This window comes from Chinchilla lanigera, unplaced genomic scaffold (genome assembly GCF_000276665.1).
Source record: "Chinchilla lanigera isolate Chin_1 unplaced genomic scaffold, ChiLan1.0 scaffold00015, whole genome shotgun sequence".
Classification (NCBI taxonomy): Eukaryota; Metazoa; Chordata; class Mammalia; order Rodentia; family Chinchillidae; genus Chinchilla; species Chinchilla lanigera.
This window is the reverse complement of record NW_004955416.1, coordinates 5,450,868-5,477,481: the sequence shown is the minus strand read 5'-3', so window position 1 is coordinate 5,477,481 and position 26,614 is coordinate 5,450,868. Positions and strand designations below refer to the sequence as shown.

The window sequence follows — 26,614 nt, the reverse complement described above, 5'->3', positions numbered from 1 at the left end:
ACTTTTTTGTACTTGACTCTTTGGGTGACTTTTATATAGTAATCCTATACAGTATGTGTCCTGTATTAAATTGTTTCCCCTGCAAACCCTGACTACAACATCCTCAGACAGAGAACTAATATGCAGAATATATAAAGAACTCAAAAAGAATTAGACTCACCAAAATAAAAGACCCAATCAAAAACTGGGCAAGCAAAATGAACAGACACTTCTCAGAAGAAGTACAAATGGCCAATAAACATCTGAAAAAATGTTCAACATCCCTGGCCATTAGAGAAATGCAAATCAAAACAATACTGAGATTCCCTCTTACTCCTAGAAAGAATGGGTAACATCAAAAATCAAGTAATAACAAATGCTGGTGAGGCTACAGGGGCAAAAGGAATATTACATTTTTGGTGGAAATGTAAATTAGTATAACCCCTACAAAAGTAAGTATGGAGATTCCTGAAAAAACTAACATAGAAATTCCATTTGACCAGCTATTTCCCTTCTTGGTATCTTCTCAAAAGAATTAAAGTCATCATATTACAGTGATACATGCATATCCATGTTTATAGCAACAGAATTCATAATAGTTAAATCTTGGGAACAGCCTATATGTCCATCAAAAGGTGAATAAAAAAAATATGCTATTTATACACAATGGAGTACTACTCTGTCATAAAGAAGAAACTCTGAGGTATGTGTAGGTAAATAGATTTACTCTGAGACCATAATGTTAAGCAAAATATAATTTATTGACACACAAGCTTAAATATCACATGGTTTCTCTTACATGAGAAACCCAAAACAAAGTGCAAAATAAAAGATAATAAGTAGAGAGATCTTTTTCAAAAGGGAAAGGAAATAAGAGGAGGAAAGGAAGAAGAAAGAGGAAAGGGAGGGAAAGGTTTGAAAAAAGAGAACTGAATAAAGAGAAACAGAGCTCATGCACATGGAAAGGGGACCAGGAGTTGGAACGAGTAGGGCGGGATGGGAGGGGTACAGAACCAAAACATACTGAAGATGTATTATGTACATGCACCAACTTTCAAAATAAATGTAATCATGTACTACAAATAGGTACTAATAAAAATAATAATAATGAAGTTTCCATATACATTCAAGAAGCTAGTACATTCCAAAATAAGGGAAAAATTATGAAAAAAGAAAATTCAAGAATCAAAAAGATCTCGTGAAAATTAAAAAATGACTTTAGAAAAAAACAGTATCAAGTACAAAATAAAATGAATACATTTTCAAGAAAGTAAATCAAAAAGGAAGATTTAAAATGAGAAAATAAAGCAACTTTCATAGATCTATCAAGAATGTCAGGAAACTTACATGAATTTCAAAGAGAGAGAAAAAAATAAATTAAAAAAGAAAAATATGAAAGCTAAAAGTCTACAGATTGGAAGGTCCATCTAGTGTTTAGCATAAGGAATAAAAAAAGATCCAAAGTAACATACTATAAATTTTGAAAAACTGTAAGAGAGAAAAAGAGCCCAATAGCTTCGAGAGAAAAATAATCATTCAAAAGGATAGGAAATGACAATTTTCTTTCTCTTTTCTTTTATTACTATATATTTACAATATATAATGTTTAGGTTGTTTTAAGAGTAGCACTAAACCTTGAAAAAAAGAAGCAATGCCTTCAATATTTTTGGAGAAAAATGTTTCAACTTAGGTTTATATTTGTCTTATCAGTCACACAAACATTTTCAGAATATAAGGATCCAGAGACAATGTCCCATGTACCATTTTCTGTGGAAGTTCTTAAAAATTTACCACAGCACAACAAGGAACACTCAATGCAAGACCAGGCCGTGGGACCCAAGGACAGCAATACAAATAGCCCAACTTTAAACCAGAGGATACAAGTTTCTGGGAGCGAAAATATGCAGAAAAGGGAGAATTCATTACAAGACATTTCCTTTTTTTTGGTTTTGGTTTTTTTCCGGTACCGGGAATCGAACTCACGACCTTGCGCTTGCCAGGCAGGCGCTGTGCCGCTAAGCTAAATCCCTAGCCCCCAAGACATATTTCTTGAAGTATTCTTAAAAGCAAAAAAGCACTTCATCACACTGAAGAAGTACAAGGCAAAAAAAAAACCAAAAAATTAAAAGGAAGAAGAGATATCTCCAAGTTGAATGACTTTCCAAAGATGTCCAAATCCTAATCCTGGGAGCTCTTGAATATTACTCTGAAGATGCATATGTAATTAAATTAGGCATCTTGAGATGAAAAGAGTATCTCGTGTTATCTGTGGACCCAATATAGTCACGAAAACCCTTGGAGATCATGTGACCACAGATGAGACAAACACTGGAAGATCACATTTATTACTAGCTTTGAAGACAACGTAAGGCTGAAACTTGAAATACCAAAGAATGAATTCTCTAAAGCAGTAGGGAGGAATGTAACTTGTCTATAATTTAGAACTTCTGGTCTCCAAAACAGTAAGAAGATAAATTTGTATTACTGAAGCTACTACATTTGGGGCAATTTATTATAGCAGGCATAGAAAACTAATGAGAAGGAGAGACAGACAGAGGCAGAGAGAAAGAGAGACAGACAGAGACACTGACACTGGGACCATGTTAGAGCAAAGAGGAAAAACACAGTCAGCCCCAAGGACACAGACATGTAATACAAGCACTCTGGATGTTTCAGCCCAGACACCAGATGAGTGAAGCTACATGCATTAGTTGCTATAACAAAATACTCAAGGCTGATAATTTATAAAAGTTTATTTGGCTCTTGATTCTGGTGACTAAATTTAGGACCCAAAAAGCATAAAACCAGCATCCAGGCAAGAGCTCCTCTAGCTGTAATTACAACATGGTGAAGATGTAGAAGGGAAAACAGCCATGTGCAGAGGCACCAAGCACATGAGGTGGCCTCGTACATTCTAAGAATCTATTTGCAAAAGAACAGATTCAAGACTAAACTCAGTCCAGACCAGTACCAATCCATTCTTGAGGATGGATGACACAATTCTTTCCTTAGACCCTACCTCTTAAGGGTCCACCACTTCAACACTACCACAATGCAGAACAGGTTTCCAGCACTTGAGTACCAGAAAGACCAACTATATCCAGCCACAGGACTGCTTGAGTGACCCCATCTGATAGAACATGGAGCAGATGAATTGTCCAATTAATCCAAACTATGTAATAATATCTGAACTGCATTTGTCACCAAGAAAGAATATAGGCACCAGATTTACCCATCACTTTACAATAACTTAAAAAAAAATAAAGAAACTAGATAACTTCTGTGAACCAATGACTCACATACCCTGGACATGAAGGAACTCAGGATAATGATCCCTGAAAGAAGAGGTAAGTCCTGTAATTGTCCCTGTTTACTGTCTGGAGTTTCCAGACTATGACACAGGATGGGGTAAGGAAGACCCCAGAATAAACCTGAGTATAGATTACAGATAAAAAATACGACTGATGGGAGATAGCGCTCTAAGTTCGTATCTGGAAATGTGCCCACCCCACATGTTCCATTTCAAATGTAACATATTCAGTACTTACCCAGCCTTAGGAAACTTAAAAAGACCTATTCAGGTACCAGTTCTACCTGTACCTATATCTTTATCCTGATTTCTAGCATACAACTATGGATTTAAAATAAAGGTGAAAGCCTGGGGGGGGAAATGACATGGTTTGCAAAAATAAGATTTTATACTAGACTGTATTATTATATGTGACCAGTAGTTAATCTGGCCCTGTGGTTCAAATTAGTAATAAAGTACAAATGTGGTAGAATACCATAGCAGATGAGAGCTCCTGAAGAGCTGTCACAGGCTACCACCTACAGGACACAAATGGGAAAACAGCCTTACCTTTGCTCTGTCTGACCATCCGAAGGACTGCACTGTCACATCTAATCGTTTCATTAACATCCGCCGGCGACATTCATATTCGCAGGAAAGGGCATCGTTGATTCTTTCCAGTTGTTCCTAAAGAATGTGAGAACAAATACCATAACCTTTAGACCCATTCTGCATACACAAGAAATGTGAAACCTGTAGTAAGTACCATCTTCTGCTGACTCAAGAGACAGTGTGCAGTACCTGGTGAACATTTTCTGATTCAGTGAGACTTTATCTGGTAAAACAAATAATACAGTATTCACTAGAACGTTTATAATACTCAGAAGATATCAAATATGTTCATCTGATCTTCAATTTAACATATTAAGTAAAACATCCATTTGCTAAGTAGTATGGACCAAAAAGGAAACAAAATACCAATAATCTCACATCTTGTCAACTTTTAAGATACTATCTTTTCAAATCACAACTGTGCTAACATATTGGGCACTGCAAGTACTTTGGGCCAGGTACATTTTTAATTAATAATTTGAATATCAGAACATTTTATTCCAGAATTTCAATATACGTTAATTCTCTAAAATAATACAGTACATGATTGTAAAATCTAGATGTCCATTTATAAAGTGACTACTATGATTTGAATACTGCTTGTTCCCGCAAAGGCTTCTGCAGTAGAGGCTTGATCTTCAGTGTGGTGGTAGGAACTTTAAGAGGTAAGAGAGAGGGGAAACTCAAAGAAGTGGGGTTCTAGAAGGGTGTTAGGTCAATTGGGAATGTGCTCCTCTGGTGACACAACTCCCCACAGTCCTATAACTGTCACCCCTCATCAGGTTACACAGCCAAGGGGTGGTTCCTACAAAAGCCTGCACTATGTTGTTCGGACTTTCAGCCTCAAACTGTGAGCAAAATAAAGTTCTTTACAAAATTAGCCTGTCTTGGATAGTCTGTAATAGTAACAAAAATGGGCTAATATAGTCATATGCACTAATTTAATCATATAAAACTAGTAAGAAAGGAAGAATTACCGCCTGTTCCGGACTTAAATCAACTTTCAACAATGGTTTTCCCACATGATTTCTCTGGACTTTAGAGAGAATATCCTTCACCTAAAAGAAAAGATTGTGAAAATGTATATAGTACCTAATTTAAAAGGAGCTTACTCTTGTCTAAAGTGCTGTTTTGAACATTAGAAAGTAAATAAAATGTTAAAATGAAATGCTTAAATATACTTTCACACACAAGGAAGGAGTATAATTACAATATCAAATATCTTTCTCTAAAAAGTATCAGGCATATTAAAACTATAAAGCACCTTTTTCCCAAGAATAATAAATAATGTATAGAGACCAAATATCTAATAATTGGCTCTACGCTGAGAATCTGTGTCTTACCTAAAATAATTTTGGAGTTTCTTAAGATGGCATTATCTGACTTCCTGGAAAATTCTCAAAAAGAAAACTAAAATATTTTAAAAGCACATTGATTTTTCTCAAATATTTTGTACACATTCCAATTATATTTATTCCAATTTCACTGTTCAAGACCAACAGAAGACAACAATCCTTCTGAATTATAGTAACACACACAATTTTTTTTTCTTTTATAGAGCCACTAAATTACTTGAAACACTTTTATTTTGGTAAACAAGATATTAGGCATTTATTTTTGTTTTAGCAATATCAAAGGTCATTCCAATATTAGTGATACTTTGAATAAAATGCTTACAAAATGACAGCCCAAAATGGTCATCTTCAAAACGACAAAAGCCTTCATAACTAAAGAAAGCACTGCAAAATTGAATGAAACAGTTTCTTAGTTATAAGGAGTCCAGAACCAGTTCAGATCTTAAACAGCATGAAGCTTATTTAATGTTGCGGGTACTCACTGAGGAAAAAGATTTCAAAGTCACCTAGGAAGCTGAGATGATAACAGGGGTGACCGTAAATTGACAAGTTTCTTTTCATGGTCATGGAATTAGATTTTAGTGATGGCTGTACAACCCAGTAAATATACTAAAATTCATGGCATTGCACAATTAAGATGTGTAAATTTTATGGCAAGTAAATTATATCTTCAAAGGTAATTTTTACATTAGCTTAGAAAGAACCTGTCTAAATGAGAGCACCAAGTTTAGCTTTTTTAATTTCACAGCAAATCTACTTTACAACAATGCTACAATTAATGATATGATTTCTACATATTTTATGGGAGACACAAATCTACCTGTATAGTAATGATATAATTACTAGTGATTTCTACAAGTTTTATATAATTAATTTACTATCTTAAAATGTCATTTCTGTAAGTACCCTATTTCTTTTTTTTTTTTTTTTTTTTTGAGACAGAGTCTCACTCTGTAGTTCAGGCTGGCCTCGAACTCATGGCAATTCTCCTGCCTCAGCCTCCCAAGTGCTGAGATTACAGCCGTGAACCACCAAGCCCTGCAAGTACCCCAACTGGTGAAAAATCACCAAAAAATTGTAAAATCACATGATTTTATTTCATATATTACTAAAAGTTTTGAGTTGTAACTCCTCACTTAAGAGATTCTGAATGTATACTTATAGTTTTTTATATGCAGCCACACTCATTTCTAGGACTTCAACATTAGGTAACAGTTTAATAAATTTGAGAATTACCTGTTAAGGGTAAGTTAAGAATACATGCTCTGAAAGCTGATCACCCACAGTCAAACCTCAGGTCTACCAATAGTTAGAAATCTGCTTAAATTATTAAAACTTTTAGTTTAATCCACGTGGTGATGCTTTTAGGTACAGGCAGAATGTAACAGTTGTGGGATCAGGAAAGCTTCCACCCAGATTTCAGAAGGCCTGGGAAGCCAGGAAGTCCCTGAGAGGGCAGTGTATGAAGCTGAGTCTGAAGCCAAAACATGCACTGGAGGCCCTAGAAGTTTGGAGAAACCAGGAACGTGGATCATCTGACAAAAATTATAAGGAAGAAGCAGAGGAGGTCCAAGAGAGAAGCCACAGGAGCTACAACCACAGGAAATGCCGTCGGGGCACAGCCAGCTGAGCCCTTTGGAATTCACATCTTGCTACAGGTTGCCTCAGATGCTGCACATAGAACCACAGGACTTAATGCTTGGCCTGCTGGATTTTGGGCTTGCTTTCGTTTCATTCCTTTGTATCCCCATTTGTAACCTTTGGAATGGAAACGTCTATCTTGTCCCACTGAATGTTGGAAGTGTTTAACTTTCTTTTCATTTGTACAGGTGCTCACTGCTAAGAGTTTGCCTTAAATATCAGAGGAGACTTGAGACTTGGATTTTTCAGCCATGCTGAAACTATCAGGACTCTGGCAATTCTTGGAGATGGACTACATCTTTTGCATGAAGGAATATGTGTGTCTTTGGGGGGCCAATGGGCAGAACGTTAAGGTTTGTGTCCAGATGCTCCACGAAAACCTCATGCCATCATAGTGATTTCTGTGGAGGTGGCTGAATCTAGACTGAGTGATTCATGGTACAATGCTGGGATTAAGGGTGCTCAGGTTAAGGGTGGGTGATTGCTGGATCAGTCCACTGACTGAATCAGTACCGCCCTTATCCTGCTAGACTGGATTTAATATAAGGGATAGAAAGAGGTTTCCCCCTTCCTTGCTTGCTTTTGATGTCTTGAGCTTGCTATGAACTGGTTCTCTTCTGCGTTGCCCCTCTGCCAAGCCATCTGACTTTGGAGCCAGCAAATTATAGACTGAAACCTCTGGAAACTGTGAGCTAAATAAACCTTTCCCCTTTAACTTTGGGTGTTGGGTATTTTGTTTCAACAACTACAGAAAAGTAACTCAAACAGGGTATTTCCATTTTTAATATGGAATCTGTGTATTAGCTGAATCTGGGGGAAAATAAAACAAGTACAATACCTTTGATTCCACTTGGTTTAGCATAACCGGAATGTCAGGAGTGGTAGACTTGGGTATGCCAAGGGCATCATACATAGCTTGAACTTCCTGATAAATTTCACTGTTTTTATCTAATTGAGAATTTTTACATTTCTTTTTCTGTAATATCTGTAAAGCTTGAAGTTCTGTACTTAAAAATACTATAATAAAAAAGATAAAATGAATGTTAACACATGTGCAAAAATTTAGAGTATTTTGCTACAATAATTTACTTAAAACAAATATTAACAATGTCAACAGCATGACCAACTTACAAAGAAACCAGAGTAATTATCAACAGTTGTAAAACAGTAAACTTCAAAAAAGCACATTGAAATTAAAATAAAATGTATTTAATGTAATCAGGCAAAGGAGGAATTAATGACTTATTCTCACCGATTTCACATTAGCTGGTTTCAGTTCCACTTTAATATTTTCAATGACCTAGATTTCCATTTTAATAGGTACACATATTTACAAAGGCCTTATTCTGAGTTATGCACAGTGTAGATAATGGCGATACAACATCAAATAAGTATCTGCCCTCAAAGAATTTAAAACCAGTTTTTTGTTTGTTTTTACTCAGCTAAAATTACATACAAACACAACAGTCACAATTTAATATAGCAGTTTCAATTTCAGGTGAGATATATCTGAGAAACTGTTTAAAAGTACAAATGCCAGGATTCTGTCCTCAGCGATTCTAAACCAGTAGGTCTGAGGTAAAAGATGGACAACTGTGTGGTTTAGATTGCCAGTCATTTTGCTACTGTAAGTAAGGTTATAATAAATACCCTTTTTTATGAATCTTTGTATACTTAAAGGAGTAAGTATGTATTCCTAGACACAGAATTGCCAGGTCAAAAGACAGATGAATTTTAATTACGATTTTGAAGAGCTGTACTCTGAAGAGGCTACACCAGTCATTCTACCACCATCTACAATGCCTACAGCACATGAAAGTTTATTTTCCTACAGACTTGTATTATAATTTGGGGTGGGACTCTCTGTTAACTTGGTAAGAGAACTAGTGTCCTGTCATTGCTTTTTAAACTCTTTAGTTTTGAGGTACACTATGCATCTTTTCATTTTTGTAATTCAAAAATTATTTTTCTGTAGAATGCATGTTCATATCTTATGTACTTTACACATTTTTCCAGAGAATTTCAAGTCTTCTGAAGCAAAATGTAGCAATACATATCTAGTCCAGAGATTTTTTTTTTTTTCTCTGTTTTTTTCTGGTACTGGGAATCAAATTCACGACCTTGTGCTTGCCAGGCAGGCGCTGTGCCGCTGAGCTAAATTCCCAGCCCCTCAGAGATTTTTTTTAAATGTTCACAGTCTTTTAAGTAACCAAAAAGTATAAACAAATAAATTATTTTAAAATAGAAGAAAAATTCAAATATTTCTGAAGGCACAAAATTTATCCTTCTTTTTATTTTTTTATTTTTTTATTTTTTTTTGGTTTTTCTCCGGTACCGGGAATCGAACTCATGACCTTGCGCTTGCCAGGCAGGCGCTTTGCCGCTGAGCTAAATCCCCAGCCCTTTTATCCTTCTTTTTAAAAAAAGATGTACTTCCTGGTACAAGATTAGGTAATCAATAAATGTTTTGAACAAACTATCAATCACTGCCTAACAAAAAAGCAAGATCTAATAATCTGATTGGCAGCCTACTTCCCAGTTAGTTTTATGATCACCAAGTTTTAGTTATTTAGTCATTAACACTAAGACATGAATTAGATGAAAACAATTACTATTCTATAAGGTACAAACAAAGGACATTCTATAGTACACATCTGTCAGAGGATATATTCAGAATTTAAACTACATTTAGGCAAATATTTCTGAGACAGCTTTATATTTTAAATTTAACATTAAAACCTCTTAAATATCTAAAATGTCTAATGTTTCAATAATGAATAAATTTAGAGCTGAAGATATATAAAAAAGAAAACAGATCAAACATGTACATTTAAATGTCCAATGAAAAATAACTTACACAGAAGTTTCAAACAGTCATCCTTCTTTTTTAAACGGTCCTTAACATCTCCTGATATGAGAACAGAATATGGACAGGCCATTTCTTTTAAAAAACCACTTATCTCAAGCTGGAAGCTCTCTAAGTCATCTTGCCCTAGAAAAAGAAAAAAAGAAAAATCATAAAACATTTACTGAGTTCCTCCTATTTAATATGATACTATAAAATTTACTACTAGTTGATTTCCATTTTACAATCAATTCTAAATTTTCAGTTGCACATTTAATTCTTGGATGTGTGACCAACAGAGGTAGATAAAGGCAACCAAACAATTTCCACATACAGAAATTATCATTTAAGTAATCATGAGATTGTAAATACTATTATTTACAGATATTTACTATTACATCTCTGCCAAGTCTCTTCTAAAGGATTCTCCATAAGACCAGACAGACTGGAAGTATTTAATATTAGCAACTAAAATATTAAAAGTACTACTAAGCCTATATTTATTAATTGGTTTCAGGGCAAATGACCCATGTCTACTGTTTCCATACATTCTAATTAAGACTAACTGCTTATCTTTACTTCATAATACAATTAGGTAGAAACTTGTTTTATGTTCTGGATTCATATTATTTTACTTTATACTATTAATTTGACAAGGAAAAAATAATTTAAAGAATTAAAAAATAATTTAAAGAATAACTTTGGTGGCGAACCTAGGGCATGTATGCCGTAGGGGGCTAGGGTTTTTTTGGGGGGGTACTGGGAATCAAACTCAGGACCTTGTGCTTGCCAGGCAGGCACGTGTGTCACTGAGCTATATCCCCAGCTCCAAAAGAATAACTTTGGTAGAGAAGGCTACTTTCTCCCCTAGCAATTGGCCAGTGATTAATCATTTTTCATCTTATCATCCAAAGATCCACAAGGACTCTAGCTACCAAGACAGCAATGAATTAAACAAGTTTTATGAGCTAGTACAGAAGTATTTTTATAAAAATATTTCTACATGAACCCGTGTTCTGAATTACAGGCTTGGGAAAATAAATTAGAAATTACATGTATTTAAAAAACAAAACAATCATAATCAAAATGAGCCATATTTAAAATTTAAACTTTCTAAATAATCAAATTCAGACTATTTTTTTTTCTAAAGAACAAAACTAAGGGGCTGGGGATTTAGCTCAGTGGCACAGCACCTGCCTGGCAAGCACAAGGTCGTGAGTTCGATTCCCGGTACCGGAAAAAAAACAAAAAGGAAAAAAAGAACAAAACTAAGGTTAACATAGGCGACAACTGCTTATAATTTTTTAGTAAATTTAAGAATCAATTTGTGATTACAATAAAATCTAATCCAAAGATTTTTAATAACCTACACTGAACTTCTTCATAATATCAGTGATTTTTCTCTGTGTTGAGAAAACTATAAATTATAAGCTATCAGTTCATTTTACTATTAAACAGAAAGTAAATAAAACACAATGGCAAATACCAGCTGAAGTGATACTTTCTTCCAAGTTGCATAATGATTTTATTTGAGAGCCTAACCAAACACAGAGCTCTGAAAATTCAGGCGAAGAAAGTCCACCCTCTGCTGCCTTGGTAAGAGCTTGTTCTTCTAACAGTGGTCCTTTATATCTACAAAGGAGAAAACAAACATTTATAAGAGGGAAAGAGAGAATCCTATAATATTCTCTATTCAGACCTGCTGCTGCTTGTTTTTATAAATTAACTTTTATTAGAACACAGCAAATAAACATATTAATTCATAGATTGTCTGTTGCTGCTTTCATACTGCAGTGCCAGAGCTGGGTCAGTTATAATAGAATAACCAGCAAAGCCTACAGTGCTTTCTTGGCCCTAATAGCCCATCCACAAACAATTTGCTGATTTTTCTATATAATTAGCATTTGGCTTTTCTCCCCATATTTTAATATTTTATAGTGAAACTACCAATTTTAAATATTACAGGTAACACAACATCCAATAAAAGAAAGGCTAACAGGTTTATGAATTCCAAGAACAGTGACAAAAGTACAGATGCAAATTTCAAATTTAAAAAACTTAAAGTTGAAAAGGACCTATGAGATCATTTTAATCTAAGTAATTTATCTCATATACTTTTAAATATTTCTGTAAATTGTATTTGCCAAGAACCTTCACTGTTTAAAGTACCATATATACGGAATCTTAAGTGAGGCATCAATTTTCTACTTTTACTGTTGTCTGTAATGAAGCTTTAACACTGTAAACATAGATTTTAAAACACTTAATGTGCTTTTATTAAGTGCAGTTATTATTTTAATATTTAAACTGTACTAAGCCCACACCTATGAATTTCCCAGTATTCTTCAAATATTTTCCTTGCTTTCTGTAACAAGATGTTCCAGCCCTACACCTGCAGTGAGACTTCTATCCATGAATCTCGCATCTTTTCTAATGGCAATTAGAGTACATAATTTGTTATTAAAGGTTGGCTACTGTTTCAATGTCTTTTCAGTGGGACTGGTGGGGACCAAACCCAGGACCTTGGCCATGCTAAGCATCTGCTCTACCACTGAGCTACACGCCAAGCTGTATTACTCTTTTTAAAGAGAAACTACATCAAGAATTCACATTGCACTTTTCAATTTGTATTTAGAATTATAGGATTTTCACTTGTTTTGCATTTTTCTTTTAAAATGAAAGTTTCTCATATTTGCATAATCCTGTTATATATAAAGTGAATATAAACCTCATAGTTTTAGAATAGCAAATTCAGTATTATCAGCATTGTTACTAACAATAAAAATCACCAAAAATAGCTTACTTTTTTAGAACAATTGAACAATTTGTCCCTATGAATCAAATCCTTCAACTGTGATCAAGTTAAATTTTACTACTTTTAGTGGGGTTTTTTTTTTTTTTTTTGAGAAAATTTTCATTTTGCCTTCCCCAATGAACAAATATTTATTTCAAGTACTATACACTCTCATTATAGCTGTGCTCCAGAGAAGTATGAGTTTTCTATATCATAGATATAATGCATCAGCCAGCTGCAAGATATTTGAAAATTGCTGGTGATTGCTCTGCCCAAACTTTCCTGCCTATTTTACTTAGTTCTACCATTGACTCTGACTCATGGGTTGCATATAACAACAGTCAGCCTCTTTGGATACAAACATGCTCAAGTTACTATAATAATCCCAACTTGTTTCATGTCATTGATTGGTGTATACCCCCCCAAAACATTAAGTCCTACTGGAACAAATGTAAAGCAGAGTATAAGACTATGAAAGGAGTTCACAGTGACATGTTTATGTGGCTAGATATTTACAGGCACAAACAATTTGGAAAAAATGATTTTAATTCCCCTATACCAAAAATGTCAGAAATTGTCCAGGTTTTTGACTTTCTGGTTTTAGAATGTTATCATAAAATATCCAGGGACAAATTCTTCAATTAAATACATCTGAGAGATAAATTGTTCAATTGATCGAATTTGGATCAATGATCCAACATTTTATTAAGAATATACAATGGTACCTCAGTTCATGAACATTTTTGTTTGCAAACAATTTGGTTTGCACACAGAAGCAGTTGGCAAAATTGTGTTTTTGTTTTCAAACTCTCCATTGAGCAACAACACAATTGCAGCTATCTTTCCCACACCAACATGAATGTGGCTTTCTTTTCCAAAATTGCAGAAGAAATTAAGTTTGTGAATTAAGGTACCACTGTATTTCACTAAGGATATACAGAAAAACAATTTATTTCCATGCAGTTAATCCACCTGCTCTATATGCTGGTAGCCACTTGTTTCATTTTGCTTTGATTTGTAGGCATTTTTATTTTACTTTTGTTTTTATTTAATTTTGCTTTATAACTACGTAAATTAAGTAGTTTTAAAGTCTCACTTCTAAAACAAGGTAAATCTACATAAATCTAGTTCACAATTTTCACATATTCCTTCTACTCTGTCCCCCCAGCCATAGATAATCATACTTACTAATTTGGGGTTGTACTATAATGGTATTCAATATAAATATAAGCATACATATTTTTATCCTTTTTAAAATAAAAGACAGCTTATTACATATTGTTCTAATCCTTGCTTTAAACACATACACACATTTGCATATACAAGGATCAACATTTAGAGACACGCCTCAATCATTTTTACAGTTGTATAGTACTCAGCTGTCAGGATTGAAGCAGGATTCAAAAAGACCAAGTCAAGTTTTCCCAAACTTTCCCCTCCCTACAGCTGTTATTGCTTGTCCTAACACAGATTAAAAACAGCAACTTTGTCTCTGTAAATAAAAGTTTTATAACCTGCTTTCATAACATCCTGTTTTTACCCAACCAAAGCCACTGGGCACAGCTTGACAAACTGCCTTTGTTCTGCTTGCTCACCCCCAAGTTACGCACCACCAGACTGCCCCCTTGCAACATGTATGACACTAGAACCTTTCTTTTGTTCAGCACTCAGCCATTCTGGACACAAATATGCTGAGTCAGCTGTACACCTAATAAAATTCTCCTATTTCCCCCACAGTCTCTCCAGTTTCTTGAACTCTATAACAGAATGTAGAATTGTATGTTACTTAATTAGCTTCTAATGAAGGATATTTTTAGTGTTTCCAAAGTTTTAGTATTATAGTTTGGTAAATTTTTATCAATAAATGTCTGGGATAGATTTTTAAAGGTGAGATTATTGGATTAAAGAGTAAATGGTTAGATAATCTTGCTAGATGATACTAACTATTTCTCTATAGAAGTTGTACCATCAAAGTATGACAGTATCCATTCTCTGATACCCAAAGTTGTCAAACTTTCAGATTTTTGACCATCTGGTAGATATCATTTGAATTTACATTTCTCTTATGAGCAATGCTATACATTTTTGCATATACCTAAAAGCCATTTGTTTTTCATTTTTTCAGAGATCAAATACATAGGGCCTCATGGCATGCTAGGCAAGTGTTCTTCCACTGAGCTTATATGCCAGTTCCTTTTATTTTTATTTCTGAGACAGTGTCACACTGTATTGCCCAGGCTGACCTTGAACTTGTGATACTCTTGCCTCAGCTGGGACCATAGGTATTTTTTTCCTGTGAATTCTCTGATCATATCTCATGCATAGTATTTTAAATCCTCATTATGCAAGTAAAGAAATAAAGACTTAACAAGGTTAGGATACCTACTTTAAGTAGCAGGCCAGACACAGCGCTAGGCATATATAGTAATAATTCATTTACTCTTTATGGCAATACTTTGCTGTTAGAAATATTCTACAGTAACTGTGCAGGATTAGAAGATAAGTGATGGTACTAGAATTTAAACCAGATTTATCTCAAATGTGAACTTTTAAAGTTCTATGAACACCTACAAACAACATGGCTCAGATAATACAGCCAGGAAAAGACAGGGTTGAGACGGAACATGGTCTCTGCACCTCTGACTCAAGGCTGCTTCTCTGCGTTACCCCTGCCTACATATCTTATAGTGTCTCTCATTAAAATTTAACAGTAAGTATCTTACTGCCCCATGTGCCTTTACTTCTGTAGTAAGGCAATATTCATAAACTTCTGAATAATTTTAATTCATATTGGTGGCTACAAGTCATTTTTCATTGAAATACTAATAATAAAATTCAATAAAAGCTAATCAAATCACCAAAAATACTGAATTTAAAGTAAAAAAACCCTCACGATCCTTAATACATTAAATCAAGTAAAAATAAAGAAAAACTAAATGCATTTAACAAAACAAGACATCTAGTAATATCCAAAATAATGACTAACATTATGTGTCTACTGCACGCTAGCCCAGCGCTCGGTGCTGTGTGTATATAACCCATTTAACTGCTGTAATTCTCTACTATGGTTAGCCTTATTTTATAGAGAAGGACACTAACGAACAAAGAGATAAATTCCCCAGGACTGCCATAATCATAGCTAACAAGAGGCTAGGAACTGAGCCATTCACTCTATTTCCACACCCTCATGTTCTTAACCCCTCCCCATGAAACTGCTGCTATCCAGAAATATATCTTTTTACTTATTTGTTTTACACAATAGAAGTGTCTAAAAATATTCTGATAATTTAATAAAAGTCTGAAATAATATATCTGACTAGAGCAGTGCTTCCTAAATTTTGGTGTGCATACCAGTCTCCTGAGGATCTTGCTGAAACACAGTTCTAATTCAGTAAAGCTGGATGAGGCCTGGGATTCTGCATTCCTACTCCACAGATGATATCAGCAGTGCAGCTCCGTGGACCTCTCCCCTAATAGCACAGTTCTGGAGTACATTTTTTTACTTCTATCAAAATCTTTCTCAATAGTCATCACCACTTCTCACTGTTCTGCTCTTGCAGCCCATTAGAAATCAGAGACCTGCTCTTATTAAATTACCAGAATATTAATTTGAGTCTATGCTATATTTAACTGCTGTTTAGTACATATTACCTTGATTTCATGCTTGCTTTCATTTCCAACCAATTCTGCTGTTTACTGAGAATAGCCATGCTCCTACATTGTTCTATATATTTTATTTCATTAGAAAAATGCTCCCATTACTACAAATGCTGCGCACACCTCCCCCAAGCCTAGACAGTTGCCCCATGCACCAGGACCGTTTACTGGAACCACAACTGCTGCTCTGGACACTACTTCAAACTAGATGATCCACATCTTTAGTCTATTAAAGCTGTGGACAACCTCCTCAGACGGACACCCAGGGCCTAATTTACTATTTTTTTATTTTCATAAGCAACGCATAAAATATGAGACCGTTCATTTCCCCTCCCTGTGGCCTTGTTTCTAAACCAGCTATCTACCTCTCTGCTTCCCACACTTCTACACTGTTCCACCCATAATAACACTTGGGTACTGCCCGTCTCCTCAAGATCATCTTTACTCTCAAGCTGCTCAAGGTCAGATGGTAGGGTTTTTGTCCTCTTGCTTTCCATACAACATTCAAATCATTGCCCCACATATATATCTCTTCTACTCTCTCCCACCTCTGACTAGTCAGATTTGCCATCCCCTGTCTCTTACATTTTCACTTATCAATCTCCTGGATGCTCCTCTGCATTCCTTTTAAACAGTTTACCTCGGGCTGGGGATTTAGCTCAGCGGCAAAAGCGCCTGCCTGGCAAGCGCAAGGTCGTGAGTTCAGTTCCCGGTACCGGAGAAAAACAAAGACAAAAAAAACAAACAAATAAACAGTTTACCTCCCCAACTTTGCTCTTGCCATTATACGGAGTACCATGAAAGTCTGCACGTATACACTACCTAACCAACCTGAGCAGTCAATCCCTAACTTGTACTAAGCTTCTCCACTCCCTATCAGTCAGCGCCCTGGACCTTGCCTCACTGGAAATGCTTCATCTTCCAAATTACTAATTTTAACATTAATGCTGACCATTAACGCGGCCACACCAAATGACCACACTCTACTATCTATCCTTCCAGCTTGCTTTTCTGACCACTTACTCACAACTATGCTTTGATCTCATCACTACCTCCACTCCATTGGTCCCGTTCAGTCTCTGCATTTACTAGCTTCCCATCTTCACTTTCTTTCTCATCCAATTTAGATATCCAGGGTTTCATTTGGTGCTAGTACAGTGTCTTTGGTGCTTAGCAAGTACTGACTAAATAAACGAATCCCTAAGTTGTAATATCCAATCAACCGCTAATTCTTGTTAAGCATTCCTTTTCTTTTTTTTTTTTTTTTTTTTTTTTTTTTTTTTTCCAGTACTGGGAATCGAACTCACGACCTTGCACTTGCCAGGCAGGCGCTGTGCCGCTGAGCTAAATCCCCAGCCTCTGTTAAGCACTTCTTTCCATACCTGCAGCCACTGAGAAACCACTGGTCTTTCTCATACTAGCGTGATAACTAAATTCTCCAAACCATTTTCTGACATCTACTTTCAAATTAGATATCTAATCACTCCCTTTCCTATTTAAAATCCTTCAATCATGTCCCATTGCTGTTAGACTAAGAATAAAATTCACAATACAGCCGAAAGAGTACTGTGACCTTGTCCTCACCTAATTCTTCAATCCAGTCTCCCAATGTTCTGCCCATTGCACTCTGCCTTTCAGCCACCCACATTAACTTCCAGTTCTAATACAGCATGCTCCTTTCCATCCAATTTCATTTAGATAACTTATATTTACTCTTCCTATTTCAGTCCAAATGTCACTTCCCCAGGAATCCATCACTAACTCTTAAGCCTCCTGCTGTACTACTCTGTTCTTTTTCTCTGAAACACTTACTACAGTTTATAATATTTGTGATCATATCTGCTTCTGCACTTAATTATAAGCTCCATGGGGATAGAGACTAAGTCTATACTCATCAGTGACTTCTCAGAACTGTCCAATAAGAAGTTGTGCCCATAAACTCTTGTTAAGTCTTCCTCCTGCATCAGTGGTTCTCAACCTAGTCTGTGAAGCTTTTTTAAAAATATGCATGTCTGCCCTGTACTTCTGAAGATTATGATTCGGTCCGTCTGTGGTATATACTGGACTGAAACATTTTTCACAGGCCCCATACATGACTCTGCTGCACAGCCAGACCTACTGTGTTGATCTACTGTCCCACAAAATCATATAGTATTAGAAATAAAGAGATTTGTGAAATCACCTGCCCCAGGACTATTTCAGAAATGAAGAAATTGATTCACACCCTGTTTTCCTTTATGATATACGTAACTGTATATCATAACTACCTATGCATATCATAACATACCTGAACTGTTCTTTCATACAGATTTTCCCTTTTAAGTCTTCCCACTAATTTCTTACTTTATATGACAAACTGAAGCCCTTTCAATGATACCCTAAATGTCTTAATCCCAATAGAAAATGCATTAGTATGTTTACAGTTAACATTAACATTTGAAAACAGTGCTCAATTATAACCTATATTGTAAATAAACAACTACTTTTTCCACATTTAATTCAAATTTCAAAATCCTGCCCTCGGTTATTCCAAGAAAAATCACCCCTAACGGGTAAAAATTGTTTTACTTTACATACTCAAAAATGTGAAACTAAATTTACTTGATAAAAATCAAGATTACAGCAAATTTCATTTTCTAAAACACTGTAATACGAAGCAGAAGTCCAAGAAACGAAAGGAGGAGGAGAGCAATCTTTTTCTTTTGCATAAACAATTTACAAAATTCCATCTTGAGAGCACAAACTGGAGCCTAAACACTTCAACATATCTTAACTTCTTGTGGCGGTTACTCCTTTCACCAAATCAACCGAGAATTTCCAAGGGATTTCACAGAAGCAATCCCCCTGAAAGCATCCCTGGCTCAGTTCTTTCACTAACATTAGGGACCTACGAAGAGCGAGGCACTGCAACACTGTCACTAGGAAGAAGGTGTCACCACAGTGCTCCTAAGAAATGTCCACAAGAGTAGCAAACGCACTTTCTGAAAGGAAAAAAAACGGAGAGGGCCTTCAAAGTTCACAGTAGTGCTGCAAAAGCACCGCTTTCCCATAGGGAACTCTGGAGACAGCAGGGCGAACAATTCTGCAGATGGTGCCCAGCTCTTCAATCAACTTCGTTGTTCTGACTCTCAGCTATCTGGCTCAATGCTTACTTCCCTTTAAGGGGACTCTAGAGTGCTGCCGAGAAAAATATCAATGAACAAAACAAATAAGGCGCTGTTTTCCAGGAATGGGGGTGGGGAGTGAAAAAAAAAAAAAAAACGGCAGAAGTGAAGTTCAGGGGACCAATAAACGGGCAGGGCAAGATAATTTAGGATGGGGCAAGGGTTGTGGAGAAAAAGAGGATGGCGCTAAGGTGAGGATTATGTTGCCGCATCTATGAACACACCCCGCCCCATCGCAGTTCTCACAACACCTAACGCTCCGACTTGTCAACTGAAATAGGCAGTACGCTCTGTAGCTCCCGCGATTACGTAAACTAATAATCATCTGAAAAACTATCTTCTTATACCTAGTACGTAAATAAGCATCTGATGTGTAGATTCGCTGGGAACTAACACACTTTCCCCTATCAGCAGGAGTGATTCATCCCGACCCCGACTAAGCCGCAGGTTGTCCCCGCCACAGCTGGGGTCCAGTACCTCCCTCCCTCCCTGTCTCCCCGCCCGCCGCCCAGCGCGCACAGCACTGTGCGGAGATGAACAACCCCGCGGCGGGAGAGCCAGGACATCCCGCTGCAAGGCTCCAAACCCCGAGCGGCCCGCGCGCGGCTCTCCGCCCGCCCACCCGCAGCCGCTCTTCTCCCGCCCCGCTTAACTCCGTCGGCGCCAGAAGGAACCAGGCCGAGGAGCTGGAGGCCTGCGCGGGCCGCCCAGCACCCCCGGAGGCCCGGCCGGAGGCGGCTGCCGCAGCGTGACGGCGAACACGCCAGGTTCTCCACGGAAAGGGTCCCCAGGAAGCCTCACCCCAGCGCCTCCAGTGTGTCCAGCACGTCCCCTTCCATGGTAGCGTCGGGGCCGGGCTCTGGCCCTCGCATGGTCCTTTGGCCCGAAGCTGTTCAGCGCTCTAAAGAGCCCGCCGGAAACCAGTGTCACCACTTCACGGTTCCGGGTGGAGCATCCATGCCGACAGCCCAAGGGTGCCGTTTGATGGAGACACCGGAGTTCCTGGCACAGGGGCGATCTATATTGATAAGAGCCTAAAACCGCTTTATGTAACAGCAGTAACTTTTTTTTTAGCAGTAACTTTTAAAATAATAAAAAATAGTGGTTTAAAAGCGATTTTGTGCTGCGTGTTAGAACTAATCTTACCAAATATCGTGATTCCCTGTTGATCTCAACCTATCAGGCTCCAGCCCTCTATTTTTATAAAAAAAAAAACAAAAACCCGGAAATGAAATTATAATTATCTTGAGCTAAAAAGTTGGTAATAGAGTGTACATACGAGTATAATTCTTAAATCAATACAGTAATGCTCCAGTCAATATAAAAAAGAGATAAAGGGGAGGTAATTTGTGAGTTGTGAGTGAAATATTTGGTGAATGTTTAAATAACAAATTGTATTAGGGGGGGCTGAGGATTTAGCTCAGCAGCACAGCACCTGCCTGGCAAGCGCAAGGTTGTGAGTTCGATTCCCGGTACCAGAAAAACAACAACAACAACAAAAAATGTATTATGGTAAAAGACATTGCCATTAATCATCCTCAAAATACTCCCTTCGCTCTAAACACACTTATCTCATCGTTCTTGCCACTTTCTGAAGCAGTTCTGGAAGTCTTCTTTCAAGTCTTTACCGAGTGTAATAGAAAATATGATGAACGCAGCTGCCAACTGCCACTCAGTGTCAAGGTAGGCTCCTAAAACAGGGCCATGTGTCTTCATTCACCGTAATCACTGCCCCTGGCACTGTGCGACTTCTGGCTCTTCTTCAAAATAAAAATAATCATGAAAGATAAAGGTTTTGAATCAATTCAGGACACCAAGGCAGCTACAACAGCCCCACTAAAGACACTTACAAAGGAGGACTTGCAGAGCTGCTTCACAAAGTGGCAAGTGACCACCTACCTCCTTTAACAGGCCCCCATCTCCTGAAGCACATTGAACTATGGGCTCATCAGGGAGCTAATCCACTGATGATTATGGCTTCCCCTACATGTTCTAATCACCTTCTGAGAATCCCACCTCTCAACACAATCAGGGATATTTGAGGGATATTTTACAACTAAACCATAATAGGGTTCATATGTAAAAGGACATCAGGGAATTGGGTCAGATCATTATCAGCAGATATATCACTTAAATGACTGTCTCAGTAAGATGAATGAATGTCATACGAGATATAACTATCTTCCTTAGCACAGAATTTCCTCTGTATTGTGGGATATAAAGCATCCCTAGCCTCAGCCCAGTAAAAGTCAATAATGCTTTCACCTCCCAATCATTGTTACAAACAAAAAATTATCCATAAATTTGTTAAACACCCCAAGGACACTTGCTTATATGTTTCTATAATACCTGTTCACAATTTACTATATCTTAATATTCTGAAAAGCTTAAGTACAAAATGACTTTCAGTTTAATGAATCTGAATTCTTCTCAAACAAGACAGAGGAGAGTGAATGTTGTTGATTACTGCCTACATCAAAGTATCAGGTTAATAATATCCCTTAGTTATTGCGGGCTGATCAGGTCTGCAATCTCCTGAACGAGTGTATGGTGAAGGCTAAATAAGAAAAGGAAAATGGAATGATTTCAGAGCTCCAGGAGGATCAAAGCTCTCTCACAGAATTCGAGATTCTCTCAGGGTTAAAACCACAACCTTCTCTGGGTGGCCCATATTTATTTAGATATCAAAAGAAGGGAGGGGAATATTTAAGAAGGGTGGCACCACTCAAGGACTTCTCCAAGTAAAGTATTAAATTATTTCATCCAGGAGTGAGATACCTGAGGCCATAGTCTTTATCTGGTTGAGTTCGGATACAGGTGTCCTTGGCTGTGATTTTATTTTATCCTTTGAGGCTTTCTGCTTCATTGCCATTACAGGCATTAGTAGGGATTAGTGACTCACAGAGTTTCACTTATTATGAGTCCACCGCCCATGCCCATTGCCAGACAAGGAGCTTAGGCCTTGGACAGACTCACAAGTAAACATGGAAAGCCAGTTGGTTAATTTAAATCCTTCTCAGGGCTGCCTCATAGTGGTCTCCATCATCACAGATCAGGAGAACAGTAGAGGTAGTATTCTTAGTAATCTTAGAAAAAGAAAGTCTGCAAAAATCTAATGAGGTGACTGTTCTTCTTAGTTTTTACTTGGAGTATTCTGTTGCTGTTTTTCCTTAAAAATAAGTAAACAACAAAACTAAAGCACAGAAAAAAATCTTTTAAAAATCATGATAGATGTGGGAAAGCTGAAAAAGTTTCACATAACAAACTGACTGACTGAATGGAGACCACTGAGAAAAATGGAGCAGAAACAAGACAAGATTCTAGCCATGAATTTTCTAACAAAATAATCACTGAGTCAAGAGGTCTGCTAACCCCAAACAGGAATAATTTTTAAAAACCACAGTTTACAAAAACTTTGCAAAAGGCTGCAAACAAAAGACAAAGGGTAAATCTTAAAAGCTGCTTGAGCAAAAAATTAAAGTTCAACATTAATAACATAAACTGACTTCTCAAGGAAGAACAATGGAAGAAAACAATGGAATAACACCTTTATCATGCTTTAAATAACCCCAAATCTGGGATTTTATAAGTATAGGAAATATCCTGAAGAAATGAAGGCAAATAAAGGTGTTTTCAAACAAGAAAAACTGATACAAATTGTGTCCAGCGCTCTCACATTGAAAGAAAGAGTAGAGAAAGTTTAGGCAAGAAAAAAGCGCTGCTGGCTAAAAGCACAAGACTGCTGTGTAACAAGGAGTGAAGATACCACTGGAAAGCATACATGTGTGAATAAAATTAGATAAACATCAACTGCTCAAACAGCAATGTTATGCAAAAATTAAAATATAAAAGAATTGAGGGGTGGGAGTTTCTAAATAGAACTAAAGATCTACAAGGTTCTTCCATTGTCCAGGAAGTAGTAAAATAACTAATAGTAGATCAGGATTGCATGTTGTCATAATTAAGATAATCAGTAAAAGAATAATTGGTGACTATCCACTAGATGTGGAAAAGATGATTTATAAAGTTGACCTAATTTAGATACACAGATCACTACTCTCCAAAACTTGAAAATATTTTTTTCAAATGCACATGTCCTTTATAGAACTTGACCTTAAAACTTGATCGTAAAATAATTCTCTTCACATTCAAAGACTGAAATCATAGAGAACCTCTCTAGCTAAACTAGATATCACATAGAAAAGGAAAACAAATTTAAATCCCCATATATATGATGTCTGGACTTTAAACAATACATTTGTAAATAACTTGGCAACGAACTAGAAATTACAATGGAAACTAGAGAATGTTTTAATCAGAACAATAAAAAATACAAGGGGCACATGGGCACCTCAACCTGCAAGATGTTGTGCCCCAGTTGGTGACTTATCTGAGTCAAGAGTCCATCTCACAATTATGTGAGGACAGCTGCTTCTGATAAAGTTCATGGTAGGCAGTACCTGTAAATACCCTGATCCTGTACCCCCTGTCTGTCTTTTCCATAAATTAGATCGTATTTGAAAGCAACACTACCACTAATGAGACATCCTATGAACCCTCAACTGGTGGTGGTGGCATAGAAATTACAGGCAAAAGATTTAATACACGACACGTAATTTATAGGATTATTTCATAGGAATCAACCAAAAAGTCAAATGCAAAATAGTGCAGGAGATCTGACCACACACTAGAGACCCAAAGAATCCAGCTGAGGGCCTGGATCTCATGGTAATGTCAGGCACGAGTCCAGCTGAAGACCTAGAGCCCATAACAACGCCCCCTGTGAGTCCAGCTGGAGGCCTAGAGCCCACAACAATGTCTCATGCAGGCCTGTTTCATGGATCTGTGCTGGGAAGGCCCAAAGGTCAATGGTGTAAGCTAGAAAATCTGTGCCAGAGGGATGAAGGATCTGTGCTAATAGGCTGAGGGATCTGCATGGGAGCCAGGAAGTGACATTCAAGGTAAAGACCAAGCCCCCTCAAAGTCAACTGTATCCATTCTCAGTGACAACAAGGTCCCAAGCTCCTCTGACAATGAGAACACCTGAGTTCATCAGGAAAACCAGCATGACCAGCTCCTCCAGGAAAACTAACAGCTCCCTAACAGCTTCTAAACTTCTTCCTCTCCAGTTCTGCCTCTTATGCTGCTGGCAATAATCCTCAGGCAGGCCTCCCACACTCAGCACCACACTGGTTCAATTCAACTGGACGTTACAAGTTGCGCACCAGTTATCAATCTACTACACATAAAAATCATCAATATAGTGAAATAGTGACACAGATGGGACTTGGTCCAGGTAGCCAAGTCCTGGGCCACCATTCCATGACACAAAGTTGGGCTACGCAAATAACCTTGTGGCAATACCAGGAAGGTCCATTGCCTGCCCTCCCAGGTGAAAGTAAATTGGTCCTACCTGTCAGGAATGATAGCAGTGGAGAAGAAGGCATTCAGTTCCCAGTATTCCACAATCATTGATCACATCCTGAGTAGTTTCTGCATGGCCCATACCAGGGAATTGAAAAGGCTATATGCAGGGTGTTATCATGCTTGTTTCTTCCAACTAAAATTCTCATATACCACTGGCAGGAATATAAAATTGTACAATCACTTTGGAATACAGTACAATGTCTTCCTAAAATGCTGAACATACATTTTCCACTTCACCCTCCATTCTACCAATAGACATTAACCCAAGGCAATAGGAAGCATACATCTAAAAGACTTGCATGGTAATGTTCATAGCATTATTTGTAATTGTCACAAACTGGAAATTATTCAGTAAAAATAATGTCCATCAGCATGTAAATAGAATGAATAAATACGTTGTAGTACTTCCATACAGTAAAATATTACTCAGCAATAAAAGAAGTAAATCAATTTACACATAAGACAGTATGGATGACTTTTTAAATAATTATGAGTAAAAGAACCCAGTCAAAAAAGAAAACCTAATATATCATTTGATCCATATAAAATTCAAGGAAATGCACAGTAATGCATAGTGACACATAGCAGATCAGTGGTTTTCTACAGACTGTTAGGGCGAGGGAGGGGTAGGTAAGAGAGAGGATTACAGAGCTCAAGGAAAGAATTGAAGATGATGAATATGTTCACTATCTTGATTCTTGTTCCATATGTATTTTTTGTGTCTGATATATTTCTTTTTTATTTTAAAAATAAAAGAAGGAAAACATTAACAAACAGACAACCATTTACAAAATAACAAAAGAACAATACAAACAATACAGAGTTACAAACAAAGTAGTAGGAAATTAACAATGCTTGTTGTATTACATAGTGATATCTTCAAAGTGGTTTCTCAGGAAAACAAATAGAGAGTGTCTGATATATTTCATTGACAGAATGTGAAAAATTTTAACAGCTATTCCTTGAACAGTGGATTAATATCTATAATATATAAAGAACTCAAAATTTTAGGCCCCCAGAACAAAAATATAAATGAAAATTGGCAAACTAAAATGCATAGAAATTTCTCAAAAGAAAAACTACAAATGGCCAATAAAGATATGAAAAAGTGTTCAACATCTCTGTCCATTGGGCAATGCAAAATAAAACAACACGAAGGTTCAGTTTTCTTTGGTTTTTCTTGGTAGGAAATTATCAATGGTTGTTGTACTATATTTTGGTATCTTCAAAGTGGTTTCTAGAGAAAACAAATAGAGCTATGCATGAGTGATCAATTAAATAATCATTGACTATTCTCAAAGGTTGTTGTTGGAAACACATAGTAACAAACATACATCCATTTATGAAATAGCATAGGAACAATACAAACATTACAGAGTTATGGACAGATTGGTAGGAAATTATCAGTGGCTGCTGTAATACATGTTGGTATCTTCAAAGTGGTCTCTCAGGAAAACAGAGATATGCAAGAAAGATCTAACAAGTAGTTACAGCCTAAAGGTTGTGAAAAATAGATTACCTGCTCACCAGTGACCCCTTTCACTGAGGTGTGACAGCTGGAAGGAAGGCCAGAATTGAAAAGAAGGACCGAGAAACTAGCACCAGTGTCCAGCAATAGGCTGCTTACTTTTTCCTCTATAGTCATGATTACCCAGGGCTCCTCCGTGGAGATGATGGTCTGGCCAGAGGGAGAAGGCTGAGTAAGCCCTGGGCCACTTCATTCCTGTTGGAACAGCTGGTAGGAGGGGTCTGAGCTCTGGGGCCTTCACTTCAGAGGGCAGTCCAACCTCTAGTGGTCATCTTTACAGTCAGGACATGGCCCATGGGGCTTCTTAGGGCAGTCCTTCTTGA

At 37.0% G+C, this 26,614-nt stretch overlaps 1 protein-coding gene across 1 annotated transcript in view; it reads right to left on the bottom strand.

Annotated features, from left to right (window-relative positions):
• Positions 1-20,250, bottom strand: part of Fam98b (family with sequence similarity 98, member B) — a gene marked incomplete at its 3' end in the record, with an annotated part of 29,513 nt that extends 9,263 nt beyond the window's left edge. The window contains 6 exon segments of the mRNA XM_013512677.1: positions 3,839-3,955; positions 4,858-4,938; positions 7,715-7,893; positions 9,734-9,868; positions 11,208-11,353; positions 20,138-20,250. Of these exon segments, the coding sequence (XP_013368131.1) occupies positions 3,839-3,955; positions 4,858-4,938; positions 7,715-7,893; positions 9,734-9,868; positions 11,208-11,353; positions 20,138-20,208 (729 nt within the window).
• Between the last annotated feature and the right edge of the window lie 6,364 nt (positions 20,251-26,614).